This window comes from Myotis brandtii, unplaced genomic scaffold (genome assembly GCF_000412655.1).
Source record: "Myotis brandtii unplaced genomic scaffold, ASM41265v1 scaffold299, whole genome shotgun sequence".
Lineage (NCBI taxonomy): Eukaryota > Metazoa > Chordata > Mammalia > Chiroptera > Vespertilionidae > Myotis > Myotis brandtii.
The window spans coordinates 76,463-96,310 of NW_005361430.1; the positions used below are offsets into that span (position 1 = coordinate 76,463).

The following is a 19,848-nucleotide window of genomic DNA, read 5'->3' on the forward strand; positions in this document are numbered from 1 at the left end:
GGGTGACAGGACGTGCTTTTCCGAATTAATGAGAGAAAATGTTGATTCTCCTGCTGCCCACGAAGGTGGAAAGTGAAGTGGGGAGCCATGTGGGGAATGAGCAAGGTTCCCTGTCTGGGGGTTCCAAATCTGCTGTTGGTTTCTTTCACCACTGACTAGAGATATACAGGGTGTCCCCCCAAAATGTATACACACTTTGAATACCTACTAATTCCAATGGTTTTAAGCATAAGAAAGAAACAACAATGGAGCTGTTATCTGTTAAAAGTGTGGGCACAAACAGGTAGTTGGACATTCCCTGAGGGGTCTCAGATTGGAGAGGGTGAAGGCCAGACTGAGGGGCCCCCCCCCCCCCCCCAGGTGCACGAATTTCGTGCACCGGGCTACTAGTAAGTTATATAATATCTATACTCTTGTCTCAGCCAAATTTTCGAAAGTAAACATTTTTCAAAACATTAAAACACTATATTATAAAACCAGAAAATTAGAAATTTAAAAATTACTTCAAATATAGTTATACACTAACATTAAAGTCTTTTGTTTTTCCACAAAAGCAAACCACAAAAATTAGTCGAAGTGACAAGATTTATGGAGACACTGCAACTAGAACCCAACTTTATTGTTACAACCAACTTTTTATTTACAGAATATAAATCTCTTCAAAAAGATACATTCCTTCATTTAATCAATGGTAAAAGGCCTTATTAAACAGAAATAAAGCCTAAACATCACTTATATTTTAAACAAAAACACAGCTTCATTAAACGTTTACGAACATAGAGCAAAAACATTTTTACGTAAGCAGTTACATGAATGAGGCTGTTTTTTATTTTCTTCACTGGCAACCCCATTTTTGTCCACAGAACAAGTTTTACTTAAATTAACAGTAGTAAAAATGTAAAAATTAAATTTTAAACATGAAAATATGCAACAAAAAACAGGAAGTATCGTCATTACCAAACAAATTAACAAGTTCTCAGATACTTTCTGAGGCATATCAAAACACCTCCTTCAAAAGTTGCATTCATTTGAGAGGTATCAATACATTTTCAGTGCTGAGACTATTTGTAGCACTTACAGTATATACAAAGCAGCATACTACTATGGTTCACATTTGATACACAAATTTAAGCTTTCTGCCAATTTCCCAATTTAACATACAACTACGGTTAATGACAATTATTCACTGGGGTTTTGTTTTTTTTTTCCTCCTGCATCTGAAATTATCATTTAAGAACATGGAATGATGCCATGTCTTCTTTTTTTAATGATATTTAAAATTCAAATATTTCACATCATGGAAACTTCTTCATCCAGCTGTACAATGGCTCCTATATATAGTACAGTTTAAAAGTTTTCCCTTTGCAAATTCCACCAATTTATAGTTACTTTAGTACAAACAAAAAGAAATTTCTTCAGATTATTGTACAATAAAAATGTCAGTGTGTCACTACCAAAACTGAAGTAGCAGCACACCACAACCATGGCAAGCAAATATTCACATTTTCTCCACAGCTTTTTGGGTCTTTTCCAGGTCACGTGAACTAGTTTACATGGATACTATCAGGTCTTAACCTAGCTTTTAAAGTTCCTGTTAGAGTTTTAATATTTAACTAATGTAACAATCTAAATTAGCCAGCTTTTTCTTATTCATCACTAACTAGTTTAAATACACTATGTAACCTTTTCAATTTTTATAAGTATCTTGTGTTTGTTAAAATGATTAATGGGTATATCATTAATGGATAAGATGTTAACAAAAACATTGAGTATTTTACACATTTTTTTTTGTAACTAGAAAAGCTATAGGATTCATAATTAACACATTTTATTTTAACATGTTTGATACCATCAGTAGCATAGTAAGTGCATAGCATAGGAAAGAAGAGAAAGCAGATTTCAGCACAGAAATCTACTAAAAACTTTAATTTTGGATGCCCAACACAAACGGGTCTTCTCTATAAGCACTACCATTAGTTTTTCATTGAAATAGTGAAATTTTCTATTTCAAATTGTGACCCTAAAATAGAATTCGCATAAAAATTGTGTTCAGAAAAATCTAATTCATTATGTAATGTATCTTATTAATTTCAGTTTTCAAGATTTCAAGTAATGCAATCCCAAGCATTTTCTTTTATAGTAACACATTTTAGAGACTAAGCTTCAAAGACAGGGGGAAGTTCATTTAAAATAATTGATATACTTTTCTGTCCAAAGATATCAAACCCAAACCATAACACTATAAGGTGTTATATAAGAAGAAATAAAAAGGCAGTTCAATACAACTAATTTCTTTTTAAAAAAGAAGCAAAAAAACAGACTGCCTTGTGTAACTAAGTTTCCAGTCAAAGGACAATCTAAAATCTAATGAACTAAAGAAAAATCAGAGAAAATTAACTTTCAAATAAAGATAAAGCTGCTTTAATCACATACTTATAATTCCATTTTCATCTGGGCATAACAGTTACTAGCATTTGCCTTTTGTATAAGTTGTGCAAGTTGGTGCCAGTAACAAAACTCTCCTAACACATAGCACTATTAACTTTGTCTATCAACTGAAGTCTGTATCACTTTGGAATGCAGTATAAAATGCTTATTAAAGGTAATTTAAAGCAGAAAATCAAACTGAGAGTATTGTCATTTATATTACAAAGGAATTAAAAATGATACAGAAGGCTTTGTGTAATGTAAAAAAGAAATACCTATATAATTAGTAAAGTGGGGGTTTTTAACTTGTAACAAAGTGTGTGAGGACTTTTTTCTTTAACTCTGAAAGTTTTAGTAACATATTTATGAAGTTCAAATATTTTTAGTCCAGCAAAAAAAAAATAAAAGTAAATAGCAATCATTAAAATATTACATCTTTTTGTTGTTTACAATCCCATAATAAACAACTTTATATCTAGAGAAGCCACATGAGATATGCTTTGGTTGAACTAAGAGCTATTATTTACCTATCTCTTGTATACATGGGATTTAGATTCACATTGAGATATCAAAAATTTCATATATTTTGTTTTTATTGTAGAAAAAAGTTAACATTGAAAATAGGATGTGATAATACTTCAGTTTGCAATCATTAAATTTTATTTTTAATTTGCTTTAGCTTGAAATCATGGAATGGAATTCTGTGCATATTAATTGATCACTTGCAGGAATCTAACCTCACAAAAACTAATGAACAACTAAAGAATGAAGAAAAGTCATATTAGGCACCGAGAGGCTAAATAAATAAGTACTGACATTAACAAAAACTGATAAACCCTATCTCCAGTTCCTCTTGTTATCCTGCTCTGCAGCCAGAACTGCTGGCTGTTTCCAGTATAAAAACCAAAGAACTGGATCAGTTCCTTACAGAAAATTTTCTTTAAAAGGGAAGAGAATGAAAAACAATACACAATCTCATATGCAAGATACAATTCACACTAATTTACAATTTTTTATTTACAGTTTTATATACATTCCAGGCAGACCTAGTTGATGAGTTTTGTGCTCGTTTTGATCTCAAATGATCATGTGAACAGTATGATTTACTACCACATCTCTTTGATTTCCAGAAAATGCTGGTAGCATGGGGTTGGGTGTTGGGAGGTGGGGGAATCAAATATTACTGGTCAGGTAAACTCTAACAAGTATGTAAAGAACAAAGAGGAAAAAAATTGTGGAATTCTGCTTGTTAAAGCATCCAGGCCACTATGGTCTATTGACAAATAATGAGTATACATGAATGCCACTTTTCTAACAACCATTTTCGTATTTACAAAATGAGCTTACAAGTTGAGTTATTAGGTAAGGCATTCAAGTTCCTTAGCTTAACATAAAAAGGCAACAGACATCTCAAGAAGCCACAGGACACATTTTAGAGAGATGTCTTTCCTTTAGAATCTCTTAAATGGTCAACAAAAAGGAAAGCAATTTTGAACCCTATTAATAGCCTGCAGCATGATCCAAAAAAGATCTGTACAGAACTGGGAGCATCACAACATCCAAAATCTAACCAATGAGTGAGGGAAACACTTTAACTATCTGATTATGTTCCCAAGATCCACCGGATACTCCTAGGACTAGACTGAGAGCCTTTATTACCCTTTACATTCACTTCTATATGAATCTATCTGAAATGTTTATTATAGTGTCACAGCTAGTATGCACAGTTTATCAGCAATGACTCAGTGAATCTCTATTCAAAACAGTTTGAAGAATATGGAATAAGGTAGAAAAATGATCTTCTCTCCTCCATTGCAAATATATACTGTTGCACTTTAAGAAGTCAGAAAGCAAAAAAAATTAAGAGTATTACATATTCTTCATCGTTGAAAATAATATTCCAACCACAGTGCTCGCTTCGGCAGCACATATACTAAAATAATATTCCAACCACAGATGAAAATCCCACCAAAAACAATTTTTCAAGTACACTCTAACATTATATAAAAAGGTATTCATTGTTTAATTGGTTCCATTCAGTCAATTAAGTAAAATTCTATTGATTCTACAACAATGTGGTTTATAAAAACAGAAGTGAACATTTTTAACATTGGGGAGGTAGAAAACAAATCTTGGTCTAACACTGTTATAGATATAAACAGATTTTTATATTCTATTTATGTAACTAGAATTTACCATTTAAAATGGCCTTTAAGTGTTTCTACTTAATTACCTTTAAACATCTTGAGATAACCCAAGTATTTTAAAGCACTTATCTGAGAATACAAGTCATTTGGAATAATATATCAGACGCTCCAGAAGATTTCTCAGAGGATAATTTGTAGTTGCATATTCTGAATATGCAGATCCATTAAGCCAACTTTGTACATGGGCACTTATGTGACCAAAGTGAAAAGCTTGTCAGACTAATTTTCTAAGTAAAGACAACCATGACTACTCAACTCCACACGGCAGTCTTCAAAACATGAAGCTTACTTATCCCAAAGATCTAACTCCCTTCCATATAATTATTACCATCCTCACTCCAAAACAAAATAAAAAAAATATACAAACAAAATCAAGAGAAATAAAAACAGAATCCTTCCTACAAGGAGTATTTCTGCTTAATTCACATTTTGATATATCAGATTTTAAGTGTACAAGATCAATGCCTTAAATGTTCCTTATTTAATTCTTTTAACACCTCAACTTCTCTGAACCTACATGTATCAAGCAATCATTTGCTATCATTCCAAAGATATGGAGCCAAACTAAAACATGAAACCAAAATGTAAAAAATGAATCTACGGGGGTAAAACAGAATTAATCTAAATGACATTTTCTTGTTCCCACATATGATAAATATTCTATCTTTGTTTCCAATATTAGCAATTGTTCTACTAGCTATTATTTAATAACAAAGACATAGAACATCTCAATATGTAAAACAAAACATTTGGTTAGAAAAAACTTGATACACTAAAATCTTAAAAGCAAACTAGTAACTTAAATGACCACATTTAGTATATGAGAATATTATTAAATGCAGATTTTGGTGACACAAAATCATCCTATCTGTTCTAGGATTATACAGTAAATATTTATACTGCCAGACTCTGTAGGGAGAGGAGAATTAAATTCTAAGGTAAATTCCCCCCAAAGAAACAGTTTCCAATATTCAGTTCAAAAAGATGTACCACTACCATAGATAGTGAAAGTGTCCCACACTCCTAAACAGGTATTTTTCAAAGAACATCCTATCTATACCAGTGTCTGGCATTTCAAGAGTAAATGATCCATTTTACTTACAGTGCATCAAGATAAAAAAGTTTCAATGAACACCTAGAACTTTTAACTAAAATTAATCTTATTAAAGTAAAAGAAAAATGTTTTCCTCTGGAACATTTTCATTGCTTACACTTAACAGATGAAATAGATGAAAGCAGTCACAGAATCATGTTACATTTATAATAAATAATTCACATATAGCAGATTAAATTATCAAAAAGACTAAACTGACATCTTTATACCTATTTGTAGATTTAACAAATTTCTAATCTACTGCATACTGACAGCAGTAGGTATATTTTTTTTACATCATTCAGTCTATTTAAAAAACAAATTGGTTGATAGAGGCGTAATTTGTAAAGCAAGATAACCAAATTAAATAATAGAATCTTAGTAATTGGCTTTTCGGAATTTCTCAAGAAAAGATTCACAAGCATTGTTCAGCTACTTGAGAATAATTACATCTTTACTCAGGCATTTTTAATGCAGTCACTTCAGGCTTCATTTTAAAGTACTGGTTAAAACGAACAATTGCATACCTAGTGAGAAAAAAAGAATAACAAAATTAGTCAAAGCTGAAAACTTAATCCTCCCTTTATTTCCACTTACCCCTCAACTAAATTTTTTTTAAGTTTTACAATTTTTTTCAAAGAACATATTTTTAGTTTATTGCACCACCTACTGGACAGCTTTCTAATATTAAGTGCATTTAACAGATTAAACCAGATTTCCTCTCAAACCATTTATTAAATGTATGTATCCTTTATAACATTTGATTGAAAATAGTAACTACAATGTCCCCCATGAGTTTTCAATGTTAATTCAAAAGAAAGTAGAGACAAATATAATGCATACAGTAAAATTAAACTTACCCAAGGAAATCAAACTCAATAGTGGAGTATTTGGCTTGAATCAAAGCCCACAATCCCCAAAAGAAATGAGAAGCCTAAAAAGAAAGGCAGAAAAAACAAGAATTATAATAATTCATTTCTCTTTTTGATTTTTTTTTTGTTTTTTTTAGAGAGAGCGGAAGGGAGAGAGGTGAGAGGGAAGAAAGATAGAAACATTGATGAAAGAGAAACATCAACATCAACCGACTGCCTCCTGCATACCCCCTACCAGGGATCAAGCCCGCAACCTGGGCATGTGCCCTGACCTGGAATCAAACCATTGACCTCTTGGTGCATGAGTTGATCAACCATGGAGTTACACAGGCCAGGCAACAATTCATTTCTTTGTAAAGCAAATATCATATTGTTGATTTTTCCCTTTTTAATCAATTTCATAAAAAATACTTTATTGATGCTTTTTTATATAAAATATCTAAAATAAGGTAATAATTAAGTGTACAGTTATCTAGGTAGCTATTAATCACTTTTGTCTATACCAAAAGAGGCTATAATAAACTACTGTCATTTAGAAACTGTAACCCAACTTCTATAATCTATTTTACGTAGGCAGAGTTCAGCTTCAGCACTAATAGGTGTTGGTTAAGTGGTGTTTTTATTCAAGCTTATTTTTTTTTTTTGGCAAAGAGTTTTTAATGATATTAATTGATAACAACCTCTCATATAAAATACATTATCAAAGGACTTGGTTACTTGACATAAAAATATAAACAAAATAAAAAATCCAAATCTCAAACCAAAAAAAAAAAAATTTAATGTGAAGAATGTTCTAGGGGATGACAAACATCTGGAAACAATTTGTATTGATCCAATAATTCTGCATACCAACCACAACATAAAATACGTTATTTATGTTAGAGAAAAATGGGTCTTAGGAGAAAACAAATAGCTGTGTAATTAGGAGCTGTAAAATCATTGTATGCACGCTTTATGATCATTGCCAGTTAAACATGGTATTTGAAGATTCTGAAAACACCAATAAAACTTCCAAAAAATACTCTAACTAGAAGTATTATTTTAAAAACTTTTACCCTAAAAAGATCGCTTTTAAAAAGTCCGCTGTTATAAATTATTTACCCAAATACATGTAGGTTTATTTCTGGACTCTTAATTCTGTTCCATAGGTCCTTGTGTCTATTTTTCTGTCAATACCACATTGTTTTGATTATTATTGCTTTGTAGTAAAATTTGAAGTTAGGAATGTGATACCTAGGGCTTCATTCTTTCTTCTCAGGATTGTTTTGGCTATTCGGGGTCTTTTGTAGTTCCATACAAATCTGATGATTTTTTATTCTATTTCTTTAAAAAATTTCATTGGCATTTTGATAGGGCTTACATTGAAACTGTGTATTGCTTTAGGACATATTGTTGATTCTTCCAACCCATAAACAAAATATCTTTCCATTTCATTGTGTGTTTTTTCAACCTTTTTAAATAATGTTTTGTAGTTTAAAGGAGCCACAAGCATAAAATGGAGGGAAAAGGCTTCTTCAACAAATTGTGCTAAGAAAACTGGAAAGCCACAAACAAAAGAATGAAACTAGACTACAGTTTGTCCCATACACAAACATTAACTCAAAATGGATCAAAACCTAAATATAAGACCCAAAACAATAAACTATATAGAAGATAGGTATTAAACTTATGATCTTAGTCTTAGAGGAAATTTTATAAATTTGACCCAAAAGGCAAGAGAAGTAAAGGCAAAAATAAATGAATGGGACTATATAAAACTAAAAAGCGCCCTAACTGGTTTGGCTCAGTGGATTGAGTGTCGGCCTGCGGACTGAAAGGTCCCAGGTTCGATTCCAGTCAAGGGCATGTACCTTGGTTGCGGGCACATCCCCAGTAGGAGGTGTCAGGAGGCAGCTGATCGATGTTTCTCTCCCATCGATGTTTCTAATTCTCTATCCCTCTCCCTTTCTCTCTGTAAAAAATCAATAAAATATAAAGAAAAAAAAACTAAAAAGTTTCTGCACAGCAAGAGAAATAGCCAACAAAACAAAAAGGCAACCAACCAAATGGAAGAAGATATTTGGAAACAACAGCTCCAACAAGGTGCTAATATCCAAAATATATAAAGAATTCATACAGCTCAACACCACACAAACAAACAATCCATTTAAAAAATGGGCAGAGGACCGGAACAGACACTTCGCTGAAGAAGACATACAAGTGGCCAAAAGATTTATGAAAACATGCTTAACTTCATTAGCTGTTATGGAAATGAAAATCAAAACTACAATGAGGTGACACCTTACACTGTTAGAATGGCTATTATCAACAAGATAAGTAATACCAAGTGTTGGAGAGGTGTGGAGAAAAAGGAACCCTCATTCACTGATGGTGGGAATGTTAACTGGTAAAACCACCATGGAAAACAGTAAGAAGGTTCCTCAAAAAATTAAGAATATAGTTACCATATGACCCAGCAACCCTTCTTCTGAATATCTACCTGAAAAATCTTGAAAACAGTTATTGGCAAAGATATATGCACCCCTATGTTCACTGCAGCATTATACACGGTGGCCAAGACATGGAAACAACCAAAGTGTCCTTCGAAAGATGATTGGATAAAGAAAAGTGATACAGGTAGCAATACTTATATCGGACAAAATAGACCTCAAAGTGAAGGCCATAACAAGAGATAAGGAAGGCCACTTCATAGTACTAAAGGGATCAATACAACAAGAGGATATAACCCTGATAAACATATATGCACCCAATGCAGGAGCACCCACATACATAAGAAAACTCCTGGAAGACATCAGGGGAGAGATCGACAACAATACAATCATAGTAGGGGACTTTAATACACCACTGACATCACTGGATAAATCTGCTAGACAAAAAATCAGCAAAGAAACAGCAATCCTAAATGACTCACTAGATCAGATGGACTTAATTGACATCTTCAGAACACTTCACCCCAAAGCAACAAAATATACGTTCTTCTCAAGTGCTCATGGGACATCTTCAAAAATAGACCACATATTGGGTCACAAACAAAGTCTCCCCAAATTCAAGAAGATTGAAATCATACCAAGCATCTTCTCAGACCACAAGGGCATAATATTAGAAATAAACTACAATAAAAACAACCCAAAATACTCAAACACTTGGAAGCTGAATAGCATGTTATTAAATATTGATTGGGTTACCAATGAGATCAAAGAAGAAATTAAAAACATCCTGGAAACTAATGACAATGAAAACACAACAATCCAAAACCTTTGGGACACAATGAAAGCAGTCCTGAGAGGGAAGTTTATAGCTCTACAGGCCTACCTCAACAAACAAGAAAAAATGGTAGTAAATCATCTAAATCTACAGCTCAAAGAATTAGAAAGAGAGCAACAAGAAAAGCCCAGAGTGAGCAGAAGGAAGGAGATAATAAAGATTAGAGCAGAAATAAATGACATAGAGACCAAAAAAACAATACAGAAAATCAATGAAACCAAGAGCTGGTTCTTTGAAAGGATAAACAAGATCGACAAACCTCTAGCCAGGCTCACCAAAAAGCAAAGAGAGAGGACCCAAATAAACCAAATCAGAAATGATAGAGGCGAAATAACAACAGACCCCACAGAAATACAAATGATTGTTAAAAAATACTATGAACAACTCTACTCCAACAAACTAGACAACCTGGAGGAAATGGACATATTTCTAGAAAAATACAACATTCCAAAACTTAATCAGGAAGAATCTAAAAATCTCAACAGGCCAATAACTATGGAAGAAATTGAAGCAGTCATCAGAAAGCTTCCAGCAAACAAAAGCCCAGGACCAGACGGCTTCACAGGGGAGTTTTACCAAACATTCAAGGAAGAACTAAAACCTATCCTCCTCAGACTACTACAAAAAATCCAAGAGGAAGGAACACTTCCAAGCTCATTCTATGAAGCCAGCATCACCCTAATACCAAAACCAGGTAAAGACAACACAATGAAAGAGAATTACAGGCCAATATCCCTCATGAACATAGGCGACATATGTAATACTCTTTGTAATACTTTAAGCAATAAAACAAAATTAAAAAAAAAAAAGAAAAGAAAAGTGATACAGCCCTGTACAGTGTGGCTCAGTTGATTGGGCGTTGTCCCATACACCAAAAGGATGCAGGTTCAATTCCCAGTTAGGGGACATGCTGGGGTTGCGGGCTCAATCCCTGCCAGGAGGCAGCCAATCAATGCTTAGATACACATGGATATTTCTCTCTCTCCCTTCCTCTCTCTCTCTAAAAATCAATTTAAAATAACAGTGGTACATATACCCTATGGAATACTACTCAGCCATAAAAAAAATGAAATATTGCCATTTGCACCAACATGGATGAACCTTGAGAAAATCATGCTAAGCAAAGTAAATCAGAGAAAAGATTTAGAATAATATGATCTCACTCATATGGAGGGTATAAAACCAAAAACAACAAACGAACAAACAAGAAACTCATGGACAATAGTATGGTGGTTACTAAAGGGAAGGGGGTTGGAGGTGAGGGTAAAGGGAGTGAAATATGTGGTGATGGAAGATTATTTGACTTTGGGTGGTACAAAATACAGATCCTGTATCATAAAAATGTATACTCAAAACCTATATTGTGTTATTAACCAGTGTCATTCCAATAAATGTAATTTTTAAAGTGTGTTGCTGATAAAAATCTTTATTTAAAATATATTGTTGCAATTCATTATACCGTATCATTAATCTATATATATAAAAGCCTAAGTGAATGGACGACCGGACGGTAGCTATGATGCACACTGACCACCAGGTGGCAGACGCTCAACGCAGGAGCTGCCCTTGTGGTCAGTGTGCTCCCACAGTGGGAGTGCTGCTTAGCTGACAGATGGGTGCCAGACACTGGGCTCACAGCTGGTGAGAGCAGCTGCAGCAGCGCGAGCCTCTCCCACGGACACTCCCCCTGTGCGCCCAGCGGCGGTGGCAGGTGCAGTGGGCCGGATGAGCATGAGGCACAGCACCCAGCCCGGGCTTGGGCTCCTCCCTGGCCGCCTGCCACTTCGCACACTATTTCGTGCTGTGCAGGATCAATGCAGACAGCGGGCTGGAGCCCGATGAGCTGGTGGGTAAAGCCAGGCTGCAGTGACGTGGAAGTCCACTGATTCCCACAGGCCAGGCCAAGGGACCCCACCAGTGCACGAATCAAATAGTTCCCATCAAATACAAATATTTTTAAAAAAGAATAAATAATATAGTAAAGAGTAAACAGCTAAAGTCACATGCATGGGAAACATATTGGTTTAAAACAGAAAAGCTGGGCTCTGGAGTCAAACTGCAAAAATTATTAGCTTTGTGGCTTAGAGCAGTTTAACTCCTTTGTGCCTTTGTTTTCTCATGTGTAAAAGGCACATGTGATATTATGCTTTGTAATAAATATATTTTCGTTCCTCATCCACTATTCCTGGCTCATAGCCCCCCCAAATCCTTAGAATTTCCTAAGCATAAGCAAAATGGGAGCATCTTTTGTTATAATATTTGGTCTCTCGTCACAGGTTCCTGAATAATTCTTGAGTCACAGAAGTTTAAGAAATTCTTATCTATAATAATAAAAGCGTAATGTGCTAATTAGACTGGATGTCCTTCTGGACGTCCTTCCGGCCGCGGCGGGCAGGGGCTGAGCCCATTGCATGAATTTCGTGCATCAGGTCTCTAGTAAGCCATAAGAAGCCCTTTTCAACCACACTTGAGTTTACAATATGAGGTTACTTCTGGAAAGCCCCTAAGAAAGAGAGCTGGTTGCCAGGGGAACCTGCCAAGTGATTAGAGAGAAAACTTTCAGCCCCACCACCTCCTAATCTTTGAGGAAAGGGGCTGGAGATTGAGTTCAATCAGCAATGGTCAATGACTTAATCCATATTGCCTATGTAATGGAGCCTTTATAAAATCTCCAAAGGAGGGGGTTTGAGAACTTTCAAGTTGGTGAACACATAGACATGCTGGGAGGTTGGTGCACCTTGGACCTTATCCAATGTACCTCTTAATCTAGCTATTCTTATATAGCCTTTATATTATCCTTCATAATACACTGGCAAGCATCTGTGAATGTTGCTGAGTTCTGTGAGCCACTCTAAAACATAAATCAAACCCAAGGAAGGAGTTCTGGAATTTACCGACAGTAGGTAAGAAGCACAGGAAACAACCTAGACTCACAATTAGCATTCAAGAGGGGCAGGAGGGACAACAACAAACAGACAGTCTTGTGGGATTGAACCCTTAACCTGTGGGATCTGACACTATCTCCAGAACTGAGTTAAATTTGTAGGACACTCAGTCACTTCTGCTGAGAATTGGAAAATTACTTGACAGTGTAAAAATAACACACATCAGAGTAGTAATAATAGTATCTATACCTCTGATATAACAAACATTCAATAAAATATTAATTACTATGTTAAATTATAATGATCAAGATTTTTTAAATGACCTTCTTTTTACCTAAGTATCTTACACATATAATGAGAAGTAAATTATGAGATGAAACTAGAGGCCCGGTGCATAAAAATTTGTGCACTTGGGGGGGTCCCTCGGCCCGGCCTGTGCCCTCTCGCAGTCCGGGATCTCTCAGGGGATGTCCACCTGCCGGCTTAGGCCCGCTCCCCGGGGGATGTGGCCTAAGTTGGCAGTCAGACATCCCTCTGGCAGCCCAGGAGCCCTTGGGGGATGTCCGACTGATGGCTTAGGCCCACAGTCGGATATTCTTAGCGCTGCCAAGGAGGCGGGAGAGGCTCCCGCCACCACTGCTGCGCTCGCAATCATCAGTCCAGCTTGTGGCTGAGTGGAGCTCCCCCTGTGGGAGTGCACTGACCACCAGAAGGGCAGCTACTACATTGAGTGTCTGCCCCCTGGTGGTCAGTGCGCATCATAGTGACCAGTCGTTCCACCATTAGGGTCAATTTGCATATTACCCTTTTATTATATAGGATGCCTTTTTTTTTTTTTTTTTGGAAAGTCTAAACAAACCCGGGGTTCTCAAAGCTGTCCATCAAATCCATGAGAGGTTCTTGAGACCCATAACTACTTTCCTAATATGTTACACCTGCCTTTTTGACTATGTTAACATTTGCACTGATGGTTCAAAAACAATGGTGTATGAAGCTACTGGTACCTTAGCATAAGTCAAGGCAGTGATACTAAATTGTATTAGTGTAGTATCCTATATTCTTCATCACCACACACTCAAGAGTAAAAAGTCAGTCTCACTAAAGAATGTCCTTAATGAAATCTTTAAAATTATTAATTTTATTAAATCTCTACCCGAGTGCATGCTACTCTAACATTCTATGAAATTACATAGAAAGCACATATAAAGCACGTCTACTACATACCCAAAAAATGGTGATTATCTCAAGAAAAGCATTTAAATGACTTGAGTTGTGAGCTCAACTTGAACATGTATAATGGAAAACCGTATTTTACTTAAAAGAACGACAAACTGAAGTTATAAAACCAATAAACTTTTACCATGTTAACATTAAGATGTAATGATAAATGCATTGTGGAAAACCTTGTTTGCCAATAATTTGTCCTTGAGTATGCTTTTCATAACATAAAGAAAAGAGAAGACATCTATAATAATAAAAGCATAATATGCTAATTAGACCAGACAGCAAACAATCTTCCGGACAAAGCTCCAGCAGAGGTGGCCGAGGCAGAGGCAGTTAGGGTCGATTAGGCATGCAGGCAGACGAGCAGCTAGGAGCCAGCGGTCCCGGATTGCAAGAGGGATGTCCGACTGCCCCGAGGGGTCCCAGGTTGCAAGAGGATGCAGTCTGGGGTGAGGGATTTCCCCCACCCCTCCTGTGCACAAATTTCATGCACTGGGCCTCTAATATAATATACAAACACTGATTCACAATTAATCCTAACTCTAACTGGAATCCATTCATTAAACAAATAATTACTGGGCACTTATCAAATAGCCAGGCACTATTGTTCTAGGGGTTGGAAATATAGTTGTGAATAAAACAAAATCTTTGTCCTAAAAAATACTATAGTGGAAAAAATTGCAAAGAATCGCATTTTGTCATTATTTTGAACAAAAATTCACAAAATTCAAAACAGAAAACTGTTTTATAAGATGAAAATTTAAACAGTTGTTAAATCGTATGAAGAATCTTTTGTTAAAATTTAAACTTACCAAAGCAAACTGATTGACTTGAATGAAGAGTTTTTCTACCTCCTTTTCAGTAACTTCAGTCCCAAAGCCCTTATATTCTTTGTAGGCTTCAAGGTAAGAACGCAGCCACTGGTCCTGTAGTTCTCTACCTGGGTAGAGACTATAATCTACATCACTCACACCTAAAGTGAAAAAAAAAGTGCAATGAAAATTTTAAAAACACATTCTCTTATGTATACTTTTAATTATTCTTACTATCTACATAATTTTCATAGAAAAAAAATAAAACATCTGGCTGAAATACTAGATTTAATTAGCATGTATTAAAATAAACCAAACAATCATAATGTATATTTAAGTTTGAATGCACAATACAGTTGACCACCATCATCAATTCACATTGCTTCAATTTTTCCTCAGTGTGAAGCTTGAACTACCTGCATCAGAAGCACCGAATCTTTGTACTAAGCAGCCCAGAAGATTCTTGTGGACATTAATATCTACAGCATTTCCTACAACGGTGGCTCAAAATCTTTCTTGACTATTGCTCACAGGGTAAGAAAGACATTTTATATTGAAACCTCCTACATATACCTGATATTAAGTTTTACAAACCATATTTACCCTAGCTATATGTTCCAACTCCAACATTTTCTACTACTTATTTTCTGGTCCTTGCTTTAAAATAATTACCCCACAAATTTGATCTTATCATCTGCAGTTTTCAAAAACTAGCCCAGAAGATAAAGTTCATACTATTTTGCCTAGCATTCAAGGTTCTTCGTAATTTGGTCCAAATTTACTTCTCTGATCTTATAACCTATTCTCCTGCATGAATTTCATATCCTACAAAAATAAGTACACTCATCTTGGAAGTTTTCTCCCTTCTTCCTATAGTACCCTCCTTTCTCTTCTATCTGTACATGCAAATGCTACCTAACTCTCAAGTGTTACCTTTTTTCTATGCTACCTTTCAATTTATAGTTTAATTTCTTTTCTACACAAAATCATACTAAGATCAGTGAAGTTTCCTCTTTCATATCCATAGCAGTGACTATCCTTAATACTAACACAATGATTATTCATTATATAAACAGCTGCTTTCCCTTCCTACAGAGATGTGGAAATATGTACAGTATATATGTAGAGATATGACATGCATATGATAAGCATGGTGTAGGGAAATTATTGAATACATGTAAATTGAAACTTTTCCTCAACTTTTTTTCCAGCTGGTAACCTAAAGTATATTAAAATATATGAATGCATGAATGTATACAAACACAAATTCAGCAATGAAAAATTCCTACTAGGTGTAAACCATCGAGGGGAATTTCCTATTCCTTAGTTCTAGAGCATTTCATGTTTCTAAGTATAGTCATAAAATGTATTTTAAATTAATTCCATTTACATTAGAAAACCTAAACCTTTTATACTTGACAGTACTAATGGAATAACTTTCAGGGGCAAAAATGATCAGCTTTTCAATTATTCATAGTCAAAGACAAAAAAAACACACACAAAAAAAACCCTCAGGCTTTTTAATTAACCAACATTTCAAAAGCCCAATTACACAATGGAAATAGCGAAGGCTTTTAAATTATTTTTAAAATTGGTTTCAAATCATAGTCTCTGTATTTTACTGTGCCCTTGATGAGTTATTTCCCTCATCTGTATACTGGAAATATTACCTAACTTAAAAAATTGTTGTAGAGAAAAAAAATAAAGTAAAATAAGACTTGTAAAGCACCTTGCACTGTGTCAGGTCCTAATAAAAGCCTCAATAATCATTTCTTACTAGAAGCCTGATGCACAAAATTTATGCAAGAGTAGGCCTTCCTTTCCCCCCCTGCCGGTACCGCTTCCCTCTGGCAGCTGGGACCCGGGCTTCCCTCGCAGCCCCGGTTTAGTCTGGAAGGTCATCCAGAAGGACGTCTGGAAGGATGTCCGATCTAATTAGCATATTGTGCTTTTATTATTATAGATTTCCCTTAAGACATTAATGAAGAAGTCTTCTCTATCCTCCAGTAATAAAAACAAATAAAGAACGAAGATCAGAAAAATGTTAATAGAATTTTGCTCCTCTTCCCAGTTTATCTATTTTAAAGAAAAAAAAATTCTAAAAGTGTCAGATCAAAGTTACATTATGCTATTCCACTAGTTAAGCCCTGGATTTTACCTGCAAATTCATTGAAATGATTTCCAATATCATATGCCAGGTAGTTGTATCCAGAATATTCATAATCAATGAACTGTACATCACCTATGTGAGACACAAAAACAAAGACATAAGAAATCACATATAAGATCAGAAAAACCCTAAGCTATTTGTAATTAAATAGCTTTTAATATTTTGTCTCATTGTACGTGCTTGGTTACATGCACTTCTGAGACAATACAGGGTAAGGCTGTGAATTTATGGCAAATGAGCTTTACAAAATTCAATTATGTATCCTTGTCAACAGCTTCTTTATGAACATTAATGTTCACTATAATTAAGAAAAGTCAAAATACTGTACACAGTCATTCTCCAAATTCAAACAAAAGCAAAATGTCTTTCACCACATGGGGGCATCAGTTACTTAAAAATTCAAGTTTAATTAGAAATGAAAACTATCTTTGGAAATTATTATCTAAGCAATATTTTTTAAAAATCTGATACTCCAACAAGTGAACTAACAAGCTAACCTACATATAGGAATCAAATATAAACTTTGAAAGACTTGAATTCTGTGAATCCTGCAGTTATGCTATTAACACTTGCTGATCAACTTAACAATATCCCTAATTAAAGAATTTAGCTGCAATCAAGTTTTAAGATTGTCTTAGAATGCGATATAACTAAAGTTTCTAATACATACCTGAGCAGCATTAAAGTGGTTGTTTTATCTTTTCTAAAAAAACAAAGGTACACTGACTACTATAGGAGATCTGAGACTCAACAGATTCATGTTGTTGATTTTAAGAGACAAGAGAAAATGTTGAGAGCAAGAGAGACCGAGAGTGAGAGAGAGAATATGAATCTAAATGGGTCACACTATTTATACCAGATATCATAAACTCAAAGGCTTACAAGGGCCAACAGTTAAAATGAATACATAAACAGAGAAACTGTAAGAAGAGTTTGTAAGCTGCAATTGTGAAAATAAAAAGCATATGCCTGGTTACCCCGTCTTTTAAAGATAGATCATACTAAGGTAACAAACTCCTGGTCTTATACACACTGGCTTTCCTCCCTCCCAAAAAAAGATCTTTTGAACTATAATATCTTGATACATATATGTATGTTTAATTTGGGATATATGTTGATCATATTCAAACTCAGAAAAACAGAATTTATGACAAAAAAAGTCACAGCAAATGAAGTATTTTACATAAAAGTAAATTTTTAATGTAACTGTATTTAATATATCCTTATAAACTTGTATAAATAATAGTCAAGTCTAAAGTAAAGTGAGAATCTAAGTATCAAAGCTCAGTTATCAAAATCTGTATGCATACTGACAAAATAAATAAGATTTTAAAATGTTGGTAACTACAATAAAACACTGCAATTCAAACATCATAAATATTATATTCCTGAGTTCACAAAAAATAATCCCATGGAAAGTCTTAAAGTTAACCAAATCACTCTACTAAAGTGTAGAATGAGAAGACAGAGCGTGTTTCAACCAATCACTTTAAATTATTTTCTGGCCCTGACCGGTTTGGCTCAGTGGATAGAGCGTTGGCCTGCAGACTCAAGGGTCCCAGGTTCGATTCCAGTCAAGGGCATGTACCCTGGTTGCGGGCACATCCCCAGTAGGGAGTGTGCAGGAGGCAGCTGATTGATGTTTCTCTCTCATCGATGTTTCTAACTCTCTATCCCTCTCCCTTCCTCTCTGTAAAAAAAATTAATAAAATATATTTAAATTATTTTCTGGTTACCCTTGGGAATGAGAGTGAAGATCACTATCATGATAAAACACTTTGCAGCCATGAAAAATTTTTTTCATTTTCAAAGATGATTTAATGACTAGGAGAATTAGAAATGTTATATGAAAAAGATACAAAATAGTAAATGCCAATAATCCAATTTATTAAAATATTATGCCTAAAGAGGAAATAATAAATAAAAATAATACATGGGGCGGGGGGATGAGTGGAAATAAAACCAAAATAAAATATTTCAACTGGTCTCATTACCAGTGACAAATGACCCTTTTCCCTTTATATTTTAAATCCTTTACAATAAACATACTTTTAAGAGGGGAAAAAAAGACAGTTTAAAAAATTAAGATGAATTCTTTACAAAACTGTAGATAGGTAAGAGACTAAAACACAATGATTTGGGAGATGCCTATTCACTTGGTCTACATGAAATCAGAATTCAAGATTTACCAAGTTGCACAACTGAACTAACGAAACAGTTTTAATATTAAAATGTTTTCATTGCAGCTGTTGATTGTTTTAGCTCTTTAAACATAAAATTCTTGTAAAGCTCATATTAACTGTTACATGCCAATAAAAATACACAGCCCAGTCCTGAAGTTTACTTGCCACATAACAAGTTTCTATTTCAACTTTCAAAATTATATTTAGAATTTGGCAAATAAGTTAAAATGGCAGGTAAAACATGCCTGCTTATAAATACAACTTAAATAAAGCATAGATCATTTTAATAACAGTTAAAATCTGTTTCAGTATGAATGTTTTAGCAATGACTTTTTGTAGTAGCATTAATTCATTAAAACTATCCTTTATTTTTATATGCTATGTCCAGTTTATAAATAATGAAATTTTAAAAATAAGAAAATGAAGCTAAGAAGATACAGATGAGGCTGTTACCAGGCTCCGTGCATGTGAACAAGTGATGCGATAAACCTCCAGTCAGTGCGTTTAAGAAGCACGGGGTGCGCCGCCACATGGCAGCAACAATGGCATACCTAATCTGTAGCAGATGAAGAAAATTTGGCAAACTCACATTTTACAAGACACAAAGCTTAAAAGGAAAAAATTTTTAAATCCGCATTAACTATTCTTTTTCAAACTATTGCAAACAAAGTGGAACTCAACCTTAAATTTAATCTTCTGCAACAAAGTAAA

At 34.5% G+C, this 19,848-nt stretch overlaps 1 protein-coding gene across 1 annotated transcript in view; it reads right to left on the reverse strand.

Annotated features, from left to right (window-relative positions):
- Positions 1-4,424: 4,424 nt before the first annotated feature.
- The window catches only part of ETNK1 (ethanolamine kinase 1), a 41,418-nt gene continuing 25,994 nt past the window's right edge, over positions 4,425-19,848 (reverse strand). Inside the window, exons 4-7 of the mRNA XM_014542324.1 lie at positions 16,943-17,026; positions 14,785-14,945; positions 6,588-6,661; positions 4,425-6,254 (exon numbers count right to left, since the gene is read on the reverse strand). Coding sequence (XP_014397810.1) covers positions 6,182-6,254; positions 6,588-6,661; positions 14,785-14,945; positions 16,943-17,026 — 392 coding nt within the window. The 3' untranslated portion in view covers positions 4,425-6,181. The remainder of the gene's footprint in view (positions 6,255-6,587; positions 6,662-14,784; positions 14,946-16,942; positions 17,027-19,848) is intronic.